A 13,883-nucleotide genomic window follows, 5' to 3' on the forward strand; every position below is an offset into this window, starting at 1 on the left:
TTGGAAGTTGACTCCCCACAATAATGGTTGTAGTGAGAGACCCCTCTCATGTGTTTACTCCCACGTGACTGATATGTAACTGGGAGAGAAAGCTTTCTGACACAATTCTGGCCCAATTCCCCATGCCTACCACACTGTGGTTTACCTCCTGCGTTACTTAAGGGAAGGCTAACTGCCTAGCAGCAAAACCCCCCGGATTCTCGGTCACTTGTCCTGCCCTTGAAGTTCCTGTGTCACATATGCAAAGTCCAAATGTTCCTGGTCACAGAGGGCTTTCCCGTAGCCAGGCACCCGGGGAATTTGGCTCCTCCCCTCTCATGGCTGGGCCGTCTTCCCCTTGTGGCTTCCAAAGCTGCTGTGCTCCAGCAGAAGCAAATGAGCACGGAGGGCCCCCCCGGAAGGTTCTCACCAGAAGTTGTGTACACCACTTGTGCGCATAGCCCATTACCTAGAACTGGTCATGGGTGCTCACAGCTGCAGAGAAGGGCCCAGGAGGAAGGAGCAGTGCGTGTAGCCATCAGCTAGCCTGTCTCTGCTATATCCGCCAAAGCCGGAAAGTTAGCTAGCGCTCAGCTGAGTTTCTGCCGGCAGATTAGCCGCTGATGGTGCATCGAGATCTCATTACCCAGATCGTAGCATTTTGGAATTTGATGGAAGAAGAGCAGTGCCTGGCCTGGACCAGAGACCATGTCTCTGCTGTGGTGTGCAGGGCGCCATGTCTATACCTTTCGGATCCATCTACTCTGAGTGGGAACGCAACAGGTGTAGTGGGTAAGGATGTGGGGTCTGAATTCTGGCTTTGGGGCTTCACGTTACAGCTTCACCACTTCTGGCCACATGACCTCGGGCCATTGGCTGACCTTCCTAATTCTTGGAAAAATGGGAATAACAATTGTGTCTAACAATGTCTAACAATAATTTTGTTATAATGATTAACTTCTTTAATACATATGAAGCTTTTAACACATTGCCCGAGACTTCACAGATGCTCGTTTAGGGTCAACAATTCCTATGTTCTCAAGGATTGAATACTCATTCATTTATTTAGCACATTCCATATGCAGAGGGTCTTGTGCTAGGAACTGGGAGTAGGGAAGTAAAAAATTCACAGAGGAACCTGCTATAATTGAAGCAAGTACAGGATGCTGTGGGAGGGGTCTGACCCAATTGGGGTTAGGGAGCTAGAGTGTCTGGAGGAGAAGGGCCTGGAAAGAAGTCTAGGAGTTAGTAGGGTTAGGATTTGTCCCTGCCCTGCTTAAGAACACCAAGTATGCTGTGTGATAGATCAGACTTAATGCTTTTTTGAAATGGGGAAGCTTCTCTATCTTACAGCAGGGTTCTTCAAAAGGATCCTTGCCCAGGGTCCCTGAAATTGATGTTAGCCAATGAAAAATATGCCCAGCCCTGACTTCGAGGGACAGGAGGCTCATCTAATGGCATGGCTATTGCCTCCACTCATTTGAGCGTGATGGCGTGCCCAATAGATCTGAGCTGATCTAGGGAGCTTTTAGGGAGCTTTTAGGGAGTCTGTACGCTGCAGGGAAGAATGTTCCCTGCTTTCACAGAGCTGCAGTCTGCTGGTACCACTGCCTGGGATGGTCAGAATGCAGGGGCATTTTCCCCCAGCAGTGTGTGGTGGGCTCGGGGAGCCAAGAATGGGGAGCCGGGTGTTGAAAGAAATTTCACAGGTGTTGAATGTGTGTGTGGGGGCTAGTGGTGGTGGTTGCCTGGGGAGGGCAGAACAAGAGATAAAATTACAGCTTGTCAGGACTGAGCTTCCATAGTCTTTTTGGAGTCAAAGAAGATTTGGAAGGAAGAATGAGAAAAGCCTAGATGACTTTACAAAAAAAAAAAAATGTTATAAGTTATTTCACTGAGCAAGATTCTTTCATTAGCCTAATGATTTATTTTGCTTATTATGTTTTAATTCAAATGTATTTTAGAAAATTAACTTCAATATTAATTGGGCCACAAATTCTGTACTCTGGCCTTGGACAGCTTACTATGAGGTGGTGATGATGGGTTTTTTAATGCTTTTTTGTTTTTGTGGGAAAATCTACATAGCATAAAACTTAACATTTTAACCATTGTTAAGTGTCGAGCTGCTCAGTGGCATTAAGTACACTCGTGATGTTGTCTAGCCTTCACCACTGTCCACATGCAGAACTTTTTCATCTTCTCAGATCCAAAGTCTCTACCTCTCCAACACTAACTCCCCACTCCTCTCTTCCTCCAGCCCCTGGCATCCACCTTCCATCTTCTGTCTCTACATTTTCTTATCTTCAGCACCCCCATTAAGTTCTGAGATAGGAGGGCCTCCTGGAAATCGAAATTGAGAGGTCACAGTGTTCCTGGGCACCCAGCGTGTGACCAGGACGATCTGGGGCACACGCAGAATAGACTAATTTTTTGTTGGTAAGATGAATCCAATGTGTGTGTGTTGAGATACAGGTATAATTTTGTTACCTCTTGGCCGATAGCCAGGTATGCAGATTTCTTCCTTGTGGGTTCCTGGGCAAGGCATCCTGCAGCCCAGCAGGAGATGGGGGCAAAGGTGTGGCTTCTTGGAAAAAGGCCTGAGGTCCAGAGAACAGAGCCTGGAGGGGTGGGGGGTTGTGGAGAATTCCGCCTTGGGGCCTCACTTACCTGCTGGAATGCAAGCCCCATTCATCAGGTCAGCATGGTGCCTGGGCTCTCTCTTTTCTGGAGAAAAAGGATGCTGCTGGTGAGGTGGAGGCCTTCCGGGAGGGGTGCTTGCTGGCCTGAGGAAGGTAAAATTCCTGAAACCTGCCTCCTGCTGTCGGGACCCTTGGGCTAGTCAGGGACCAAAGACTCCTGGGTTTGGGATGTGTGTACAGGAGGGCCTTGTACAAGTTGTACACACCCCTGGTAGAACATTTGGGATATGCAGGAAGTATGAAGCTAAAAATAAAAATGATCTGAAAGACCATCTCTCTCTCTTTCTCTTTCTCACACACACACTGCTCACATTTGGTTTGTTTTTCCTCTTTAGATATTGCTTTATGGAGTCAGAATCCTATTGAGCATCTAAAATTGTGTTCTGCTCTCCTCACTCTGCATTAGGGCACAAACATTTCCCCATGGATTAAATGTCTTTCTAAATATGATTTTTTAAGGGACCACCTAATACTTTATTATTTGGTGGCACTGTGACTTACGAGACCGTGCCCTGTTGTTGACACGTGTAGACAGTCAGAGCCTGAAAGATCTTCAGAGACTCCAGGACTGGACCCGTTTGCTGTGCCCAGTGGCTTCGGCAAAGGCAGGCCATACCAGTTCCATCTACATGGTGCTGCTTGGTTGGTGACTAAGTGTGGATTTTGAAGTGAGCTGTAACTGGGCCCCTGTCACAGCATCCCTAGGTCCTGCCTGTGGGATACTGAGGAGGTTACTCTGTAGTCTGCCTTTTCTTCTGCCAAACAAGGAGGGGTAAATGAGATCACAGACGTGAGCATCTGGGACAGGACCTGGCGCTCCGCTGGCCGCTGAGCCGCACTGCTTTTGGTGTCCTCCCGAGGTGGTGCAAGGGGCGGACCCAGACTCCTCATGGCCAGACTGGAGCGCTGCCCACCTCAGAGGCTTCGCTCCTCCTGGAAGGTCCTTGAACAGCAGCTTAGTGGTCCAAGAGGAGGTGTGGAGAGCTGGCTAGAAATCCTTATTGAGGGACCCCCCCCTGGGTGGCTCAGTTGTTAAGCATCTGCCTTCAGCTCAGGGCATGACCTTAGGGTCCTGGGATAGAGCCCTACATGAGGCTCTCTGGTCAGTGGGGAGCCTACTTTTCCCTCTCCAGCTCCCCTGTGCTTGTGTTCTCTCTCTTGCTATCTTTCTCTGTCATAAATAAATAAATCTTAAAAAAAAAAATCCTTATTAAAAAATGTTTAAAATAGGGATGTGTGTACTCACACGCATAAATACACACGTGGTTTTATACATGCACATACAAACATGTATATACATGCACACACACAATGCACATGCACAAGTGTACACATGTGCATACACATATATGCACTTACATATATTTACGCACGTGTATACGCACATATATATACAGACACACAACAGGAAGCACATACAGCTAACTTATACTTACATTATAGAGAAGCAAGGTGGGCAAACTCTGGGATGACTCCTTGCCCCTTCTCCCACCAAAGCCCTTGTTGCAGAGCAGAAACAGAGGAAAGAAGACCACCCCACCCCACAGACTTGTTGTGAAGGCTCCTTAGGATAATGCTGGTGGAAGACCATGGCCTGCCGTGGGTCTCTGGTCCCGTGGGCCTCTTCCTGGCACCATGACTGGTCAGCATACAGGAATCTGTGGCTCACTGGAGCCGGGAGGGATCTGCTGCTGGGATTCCAGGAAGAAGGGGATGGAGGTGAGGAAGTGGGGCTGTGGGAGGTCTCTTGAAGCCAGACTAATGGAGTCAACTCACTGTTGAAAGAGGAAGGGGAGGGCTGGGGCTGAAAGGGCAGGAGCCCCAGTGGCCTGGGCTATCAGTGGGGGAACCCCATAGAAGTCAGGACCTGAGCTCCCTGCCTGGGGCAGTGTAGACAGAGAGAAGTATCTAGTCCCTTGTGGCAGGCTGGGAACTTGTTTGGGCTCTCCTAGTGTGTCTCCTGAATGCATTTTCCTGGGCTTTTCCTAGTAGGGCTCCAGATGGCGCGTGTTAGAAAAGGGCATGTGTGGGTTCAGCCTGCGCGGAAGGAAGGGCTTTGACTTCCCGTGGGTGATCTCTGAGGTTAAAATCAGGAACAGAAAGAAGCTTGTGGACAGATAGGATTGATCTCCCTGGGGAGTGACTAAGGCAAATTAATCTCCTTTCAGAGGAGGCAAGGGTGGATGAAGCAGGCGACCCCAGGAGGCAGTGTGCTCTCCATCTGGGGAGATGAGCAAGGGAAGGCTGGCGACCTCTGGCTGGAAGGAGATGACAGGGACAAGGGGGCCCTTGCAGTCCCTTTCCAACTCTTGGAGATGCCCTCTTGGTTCAGGTTGGTTGCTGTATGCCCTTGTAGTTGGAAAGTCAGGCCTCCTCTGGCCAGAGTGAGAAGATGAGGCCTGCAGGCATCGCCTGTGGTCCTGGGCTCTGTGGAGATGCGGTGTATGTGGGAGGCATTTCCCTGGCTGTCTCTTGCCTCACGCAGGTGTTGGGTCCCAATTCCTGTGAATGAGGGTCTTCTGTGTGTGCGGCTCAGAGCTGGGCCTTCTAGTTCTCCTGACCACCCTGGGAGTGCTTGGAGGGGTGAGCAGCCTTGTTTCATTGTGTAGGAAACTGGCCCTGCCTGGGGGCTCATTGGCGGGATACCTGGAAGATGGTATGTTTGAATGGGGAGCTTGGCAATGTCTGTGGCAAGGTGGTCTGGTTTTTATTGTCTAGTTCTTATTGGATCTACTTCTTTAATGGAAGTGTAAGTTGTCATGATGTATTGGTTTCCAGTGTACATGGTACTGTGACCTTACAAGGTTGTTGCAGTATTACCGAATCTGTTCCCTGTGCTGTCCTTTTCATCTTTGTGACTTACTTCATAACTGGAAGTCTGTACCTCCTGGTCCCCTTCTCCTGTTTGGCCCACACCCCTCCCCTGACCCCATGGGATTCATCTTCAGATTGTTTACCTTGAGACATACCTTGCCTTTGAACTTTGAGGGTGTTGTTGAGGGCTGAGTTTTTCTCCTGGCCAGACTGCTGCTTTGGGAGAAGGTTCTGCTTGGTGTCCCTCTGGCCCTCAAGTTTTTATAGAACTCTGATTTATCAACCACCTCGTTACCCTATTTGATGCCATTTGGCAGGTGAAGAGGCCCAGGGAAGATGGGGAGTGTTCCTAAATGTGAGCACACTGGAAGCTCTTTGGCTAGGAGGAGGTTCCTTCTCTCATTTGAGAGAAGTGCTTAGGGGTTCTGTATCAATCTTGAACTTGTCTCCCAGATGCCCTGGACCAAGCCCATTCCTCATGTTTGGATGCCCTGAGGTTTTTTTTTTTATTTATTTATTTATTTATTTATTTATTTTTTTTAAAGATTTTATTTATTTATTTGACAGACAGAAATCACAAGTAGGCAGAGAGGCAGGCAGAGAGAGAAGGGGAAGCAGGCTCCCTGCTGAGCAGAGAGCCCGATGCGGGACTCGATCCCAGGACCCCGAGACCATGACCTGAGCCGAAGGCAGAGGCTTAACCCACTGAGCCACCCAGGCGTCCCGCCCTGAGGTTTTTAATTTGTAGCAGCCTGGGGCAGGGAAAGGGGGTTGCTTCGTGACTCATAAAGTCACACAGGCAGAACCACAAATAAGGGACTCCAGTTGGCAAAAACCAAATTGCTTCAAGGCTATTCTTGGAAACTAAAGCATCACGTCTTGTTTCTTCCCAGAAAATGCAGAAACCTTTCATATTTCTGGGTGGTTTTATTTATATTTCATATCAAACTCGAAAAAGCAACAGCTGGGTGGTGGTTGACAAGGAAAATTTTAACAAGAAGAGCTACTACCCAGGATCCTCTGCTTTAAGTAATATTTGAGTTTCTTTTGGGGAAGGAGAAGGAGGATCCACTGCAAGAATTCCACTCCAGTCTCTGGAAGAAGGGTCTTGGAGCGCAGATTCAGACTCCCAGAGCCCTTCCAAGTCAGCCTTTCTAGCTCACTAACAGACCTACCTCATACCAAGGACGTTTTCTGTTCGTTCTTGAAACCTCCTTCTTCCTCACTGTACGTTTGAGGGAACTGAAATCTCAGAAATTAAATGGGTTGTCCAAGGGTACACAACTAGGAAGTAGATTTGAACCCACATCTTCTGAGTCGAAAGCCTGTGGCTTCAACTTTTAAAGTCCAGATAATTCCTTGACCTGGGCAGCTGGTCCCTTCCTTGTGCTTTGATGGCATTTGGGCCGTTGGAGGGATAGTAATGACTGCTGGTTAGCGGTAGCTGCCAGGTGCTAAATACGTCACGTTTGTGAGGGAGTTTATTCCTTCCGGCCCCATGAAGCGAGCGTGATCATCTCGTTTTGCCGATGAGGAAACAGGCTGAGATGTGTTAGGTAACTTGCCTCCCTGGTGCGTGAGACCAGATTCACACCCCCGTCTGGCAGACTCTAAACACTGAGGCTCTTCCGGAGGAAACCTACCCCACATGGGTGTCAGAGTCGTTTTTGAGGTCTTTAACTGCAACTGGATTCAAGCTGATTTTACAGTTGAAACCAGACCCTTCAGACAGGGAGGCAGGTCTGAGCCTGGTACGAGGGGCTGGGATACAGTCCAAGGCAGTCTGTCTGCTGTCCTGCCATCTCTCTCCAGTACAAACCCCCCTCCGCCCCCCCCCATCTCCCTCTAGATAAGAGCCAGCTCCTGGAGCCCCCACACCTAGCCAGCCCCCTCCACAGCACCTTTGACTCTCCACTGGAGTAAGATTAAGTCCTTCATTTTCCTTTTGGGGGAGGAGGGGTGGCTGCTAGAGTTGGAAGGAGACAGGTTCTTCCAGTTGGTAAATGATTCTCTGGGTTTGGCTTGATACCTCTAAACAGTTCACCATTTTAGACAAGGAGGAGTTGGCAACTTGAAGAGTTGATTTACAGAAGTATTTCTCAAACCAGTGCATTCCCCAGGCATAAGTCTGCCCCATGTGAGGGATGCAACACCCATTTCCACCTCTGCCAGGAGCCTCCTGGGGCTGGGCTCTGCCATCACACACCTCTCTCGCCCTTCCCAGCAACCCCGCAAGGTGGAGATTATCGCGTCCTTTACAAAAGAAGAAACTGAGGTTCAGAGCGTCTGGACTCGTGTGAGGCCATGAGGGCAACCAGGGGCCAAACTGAGCTTTGGACTTGGGCTCCAATGGCCCTGAAGCCTGTGGCTTTCTCTGCACTACCGGCCAGTCCCCAGAAAGGACCACAGGATAGCCACAGAATTCAAGTAGTTGTGGATCTCCGTCAGCAGCTGCATCCTTTGTTCGGTGCTGGGCACACAGTGGTTCCAAAGATAGAGACCGAGGATGGTCCTTCGCTCTGAAAAGTGAACGAGTCTTGTTCTCCGTTTATGCTCTCTGGGTGGCAAGTCTTGTACGTGCGGGAGAGCTGAAACAGTAGGAGGCAGTGGTAACGTGAGCGATGCCGAAGTGAGCACTGCAGACATTTAAGGAGCCCAGAGAGCCTCTGGGAGGGAATCCACGTCTCATCAGCACCTAGCAAAGCACAGGCCCAGCTCTCATGTGTTCACTTTGCTGAGTTGCAGGGAACAGAGCTGCCAGGTCAGTGCCCCTCGAGGACAGAGCCTGGCTAAGAGTGGAACTTGGCTGGAGCAGAGAATGTTCCTTCAGCCGAGCTCAGTGCCAGGCACATTGGAGGCTCATGGGGCAGAGGAGAGGAGGGGAGGGGTCCCATACTGTGGCTGGTGCCTCCTCGGCCAGCAGCATCTGGGTGTCTGCCAGCCGCTCCTGCAGGTGATACATCGGGGCGGCCGTCTAGCGTCTGTGTGTGTGTGTGTGTGTGTGTGTGTGTGTGTGCGCGCGCGCGCTGCTCTCTCCCGGGGCTCTCTAAGGGATCTTCTGGGTGGCTCTGTTTACAGCTGCCTCCCTCTCCTGTGCATCCTGCCCCCCTCTGCCCAGAGATTCCTCTTGGCCCGCTGCTCTGTCTCCTGAACCCCACAGCCCACAGGAGAAGCCAGATCCCCTCCACAATCTGCCCTGGAAGCGCCCATCACCCCTTGTGGTGAGTTTGGAACCTCCAGATGCCTTCAACTTGCTGTCATTCTGCAGCTGTCCTGGCTCTTTCCAGACTCGCACCAGTGTGGCATTTCTTTTGCCTAAGAACTTCTATTCCCCGGTCTCCTAATGAAAGTCACCTTCTTCCTCAAATTGTAGTATTTGAGCATCCCCCCACTGCCCTGTGGCTCCTCTGGATACCTCTAGGCTCTGTTAGACCCCTCCTTATCTGTCTTCCACGCACCATGTTCATTTTTTTTTTTTTAAGATTTTATTTATTTGACAGAGAGAGAGATCACAAGTAGAGAGAGAGAGAGGAGGAAGCAGGCTCCCCACCTAGCAGAGAGCCTGATGTGGGACTCGATCCCAGGACCCTGAGATCATGACCTGAGCTGAAGGCAGAGGCTTAACCCACTGAGCCACCCAGGCAGCCCCATGTTCATCTTTTTAAAGTGCTTGCCTGTTGTCTTATAATCAACTCTCTATACACCTGTCTTCCTCACAAGGCCCTGTCTCTGCATCCCTAGGACCTAGAGTGATGCCTGGCTCTTGCTAGGCTCCAGTAATTGTTGCCGAATGAAGGAGTGAAGGATGAAGGAAGAAAATAAACACCATTGTCTGCTTTTAATATTGTAAGGCCAGCCTACAATCCAAATGCACCCACAATAGTGTTTCTGTCTGGAGAGTGGGAAGCCGCCCAGCCCAAGGGCCTTGCCTCTGTGTTTGCTGACCTCCTCCTGCCGGGCCTCTGTCTGAGGGAGCTTGGTATGCTGTATCGTCTTGTTTACAGACCCTCTCGAGCTGTCCTGACAGCTGGGCGGCCCTAGTTCCTCCAGGCTGGTCTTTTTGCACTAGCTTTGGATTCTGGAAAAATAGCTATTGCTTTGGAAAATCGACCCTTATTTTTGTTCCTTTGAAACTTGAATGACTTTCCTAAGAAATGCCTGAGGTTAGAGTGGTGCAGAGAGACAGGCCGATGGCCAAAACCCAGGCAAGCTATTTTCGTGTTGTGAATGAATACCCATCGCGTTTTTCCTTCCATCAGCCTGAGCACTTGTTCCAAATAGCTCACAGCTTGGGCTCACAAAGCACAGACTCCTTTGGTACATGGGGTGGAGACCCACGTGTGTCTGTGTCTGTCTGACTGAGATGGATGCTGTGCTTGCAGCAGACACAAGGAATAGAGAAAAGTTTCGAGAAGTTGCCATTTGTCGTCTGTATAGGGGGAAGACCTACCCTCTGGTAACTAATGGAGGAAGACTTCCAAGTTTGGTGTTTAAGGATAGGTGGGAAGGCCACGAAATCTAGGGAGGCACGTGCTTTGAATGTTTTGCTCTGTGTGCTGTTACGTGGCTAGATACACTAATATCAGTCAACTCATTAACAACACCATGAATTAAAGGTTTTCAGTGGTGCTCACAGAATCTAGTGTGCTTCTCTGCTTTGTCCCTTGCCCTTTACTAGTTCCTATTTCTTGAACTATATGGCTCATAGTGAGATTGACCAGGTAATGCTGACATCAACCCAGGCATAGCTTTGAGCAATCTGTAGTTCTTTACAGCCCGCGAGAGGAGTAGGGTATTGGAGGGGGAGAAAGACTGCTAGCAAGACAGCATTGCCAGATCAGAAGGGATGACTGTATATTTTCTGTAGATGGTTTATGTTTAGCATTAAGTATTTATGTTTAGTATGCTTAATATCCCAAAGGAATTTTAGTTTTCCCTCCCAGCGCCCATCCCCCCCACTCTGCCTATGTTGCCGTGGTGCTCACCTCTGCTTCCACCTACCTTTGCAGGTGTGACGTGTCTCCAGATACTTGATGGTGTTGTCCTCTGACATCTCCATACCACTGCACCACACAGCTCCTGAAACATGGGGGAAAACGAAGATGAGAAGCAGAGCCAGGCCGGGCAGGTTTTCGAGAACTTTGTCCAGGCTTCCACATGCAAAGGCACCCTCCAGGCCTTCAACATCCTCACACGACACCTGGACCTAGACCCTCTGGACCACAGGAACTTTTATTCCAAGCTCAAGTCCAAGGTGACCACCTGGAAGGCCAAAGCCCTGTGGTACAAACTGGACAAGCGTGGATCTCACAAGGAGTACAAGCGAGGGAGGTCCTGTATGAACACCAAGGTAAGGGAAAACCCTGGGATTTCTTACCCATGTGGGGTGTGCGGGTTGGCTTGGGAAGTGAGGCAGCTCTTGCCATTCTGCTGATCTGAGGTTCTTAATAGGTGTGGGGGTGTGTGAGCATTTTGCTTGGTTAAAGGTTTCCTTTGTCTGTACGAGCACAGCATGTCCTGTGTGGGACCTTCTGCCCTACTGTGGTGGCCTTAGCTACTCTCCCTGTGTCCTCTCCATGGCAGAGAGAAGAAAGGCATGCTCGTCTTTATCCTCCTACTATTACTGCTACTACTTCTAGTAGCTAGTTGCTCTAGTGCATACTGGGCACTTTGTAAGCATGGTCTCAGTGAACACCACCATGGTCCTTTGGGCCATTTGAGAGCTCTGGAAACTGAGAAGTTGGTTATCTTGCCCAAGATCACACACCAAGGAGGCAGCCTTGGTCTGTCTGATTCTAGAGCTTATGCCCTAAATTCTGTTCCCCTGGGAGCCACTGTTGTAGAAAGATCCCTTGACTTTTATTGGCTAAGAAATAGGTCTTTGGTCCTTACTGCCTTTTCCTCCCTCTCTCCCCCTTCTTCCCCCCACCGTCTTCCCCAGGATACATTTCTGTGCTTGGGTCACGCTTGCAGTTAACCCCCCACAGGCTGATTACTCCCCCACCCCCAACTGTTTGACCATAGGCTACTTCGATGAACATGGCCTAAGTAAGCAGCGCATGACCTCTCTTCTCTCTCTGCGATGCCCATTGCCTAATGGGCAGCCGGAAGTCAAGACTTTCCTGCTGGCCCCTGGGGGCTGTCAGCCCTGGGCCGTGGTCCAGACTGTATGTTTAGGTTAAAAGTGAGCGTGCTGTATTTAGACCTCACAGGAGGTAGCTCAGCCAGAGCCCTTGGAATTTTAGTTGGTGCCAATCCCAGAGAAGGGGATTGAATTCTCCATGGCGATCAGGACTGTTGTGTTTTTGTTTTGGTGATGAGGAGATGTTAAGTGTACCGTGGGATACCGTGGGATACAGCCGTTTTCCCTTGCCCCTGGGGGACAGCTGCCAAAGCTCCTCCAAGCCCCGGGGCACGCTGACTTTATGGGGCATAGAAGAGCATTCCACCAGGTCAGAACTTGAGCCTGGAGCTCCCACCGTCCAGGCAGTGCCTGCCCATAACCTGCCAAGGGGGTTAGCCCTTCAGAACGGAGACGGAAGTATTAAAGAGAAAGGAGAGAAAGGAGTGTGACCCCCACCTAGCTGCTGTAACTTTCCGGTGGCTGGATCACTAGGAAGCTCTTCAGACTTGGAGAGGGGGTGTGCTGTTTGTTTTCAAAGAGTCACCCTCTTCAGTAACAGCATGTGGCGGCTTTCTTTTGAAAAGGTCCCATGGAAGTAGGTGGCCAGGCTGTGAGATGTTTTCTCAGGAAGGTTTTCAGAGACCTTATTCTATGAGGAAGTGCCATGGCTTCATGCACGCACAGTATCTGGCTTTTGAGAGGGCTCTCTCTCGGTGATCCAGGGATCCGAAGACGGATCTGCCGAGGGAGTGAGCCCACGTGGGGGTTGGATAGAGGCTTGACCACCAGGAAGGTGGGCTTTTTTTCAAAAATCACCTGTTAGTCATTTGTCTCGCTTGTCTGGCCACCCTTATTTTACAAGCTTTGATGGGTGGAGATAGAAGAGTCCTTGTGGACTCTTGTGGTCAGCACATTACCACTAGTGCCTGAGATACAAAGGGAAGGCGCTAACATCTGTGGTTAGTGATGCAGAATTGAGAGTGCATCTTGCTCAGGAATTTTATGCCTTGTGGGAGGAGGAACAAAGACCTTTCACATGTGTGGTAGCCCATCTCCTAAAAACTACATAGATCCTGGAGTGTGGAACACATTTGAAAATATGCTCTAAGTATGGCTTGGACTGTGTAAGGTCACTTGAGATGCACAATTCAGAAATCCAGCTCAAAGCTAAACAAAAAAGGGAATCATTAACTTGTGTAAACAGGAAGGTCTGGACAGTCTTTCCCAGCCTGTCTCCTTCCATCTATGTCTTGGACATTTTGCTCTATGTTGGCTCCATTCTTCCCTCCTGTGAACAGATACTCTCCATGTTGATGGCCTCTAGTTCATATCTTTATAGCTCTGTGACCCAAAGGCTAGACTCACTCTCCTCCTGCTCAATATTGAATTAAAATCTCAGGGAAGGATTCTGATTGGCCAGTCTCTGGACCAATTATTGTGCCCAAACCAGGAGACGTGACTAGTGCCTTTGGCAGCCCTTTCAAGCATCGCATGATTTACATGAGGGAGGAGCAGTTTCCCAAGATCACAGAGGTGTGAGATGGAGAAATAACAGGTGTCCTCTGTACGGACTATTTATGTGCACTCTGGTTATCGTATAGTCTCTGTCCATATTGGATTCATGTGGATAGTTAATAGTTGGCTCGGGGAGCCTAGAGCTTGTAGTCCTTGCTGTGAGTCAAACAAAACACAGAACGTGGCTTCTCCCTCTCTTCTAACATGAACAGACACTGTCTCACTCACACACCTCCTTTAGGTATCCTTGGGTGTAGTAGGTATTGCTGAGCTTTAGCCAAACAAGAAATGTTGGGTATTACAATGCACGTGGATGAGCATGAATGCTAAGACCTATAGCATGGTGGGGGGGATCTGGTCGCAAGCCCATAGCCAAGCCCCTGGCTAGCCACAGTTAGAGTAGAAGTAAATGGAATTCAGCCAGAACCCTCATCTTTCCATTGTTGTGGACATCTCAGCACCACCTGAAGTGGAGCTGGGATTTAGCATTTCACAATCTTTTATCAGTAGCTTTCCATGTGCTGAGCACTGTGCTGCTGTCGTCATGCCAGCAGTGAGTGAGTGTGAGTGTGTGTGTATGTATATATGTGTGTATGCAGGTATATTGGCAGTGGTGGTTGGGGGAGATTGACCAGCATCTGTTTGGTTGAACAGAGAAAGCCTCTGGCGGGTGCCAGGGAATAGAGGGAGAGACCTGCAGTGTCACTAGAGCAGTGGCTTAGGTGTTAGCTGCATAATCTAACTTGGGACCA

The 13,883-nt window shown here is 49.7% G+C and overlaps 1 protein-coding gene across 11 annotated transcripts in view; it reads left to right on the top strand.

Annotated features, from left to right (window-relative positions):
- The window catches only part of MICAL2 (microtubule associated monooxygenase, calponin and LIM domain containing 2), a 210,019-nt gene that overhangs the window by 38,535 nt on the left and 157,601 nt on the right, over window positions 1-13,883 (top strand). For all 11 annotated transcript variants that reach the window (XM_032853495.1, XM_032853485.1, XM_032853488.1 and 8 more), the window contains one exon: window positions 10,502-10,842. In XM_032853495.1, coding sequence (XP_032709386.1) covers window positions 10,579-10,842 — 264 coding nt within the window. In that variant the 5' untranslated portion in view covers window positions 10,502-10,578. The remainder of the gene's footprint in view (window positions 1-10,501; window positions 10,843-13,883) is intronic.

Source organism: Lontra canadensis, unplaced genomic scaffold (genome assembly GCF_010015895.1).
Source record: "Lontra canadensis isolate GAN:19392208 unplaced genomic scaffold, GSC_riverotter_1.0 scaffold7, whole genome shotgun sequence".
In the NCBI taxonomy this organism is placed as follows: Eukaryota; Metazoa; Chordata; class Mammalia; order Carnivora; family Mustelidae; genus Lontra; species Lontra canadensis.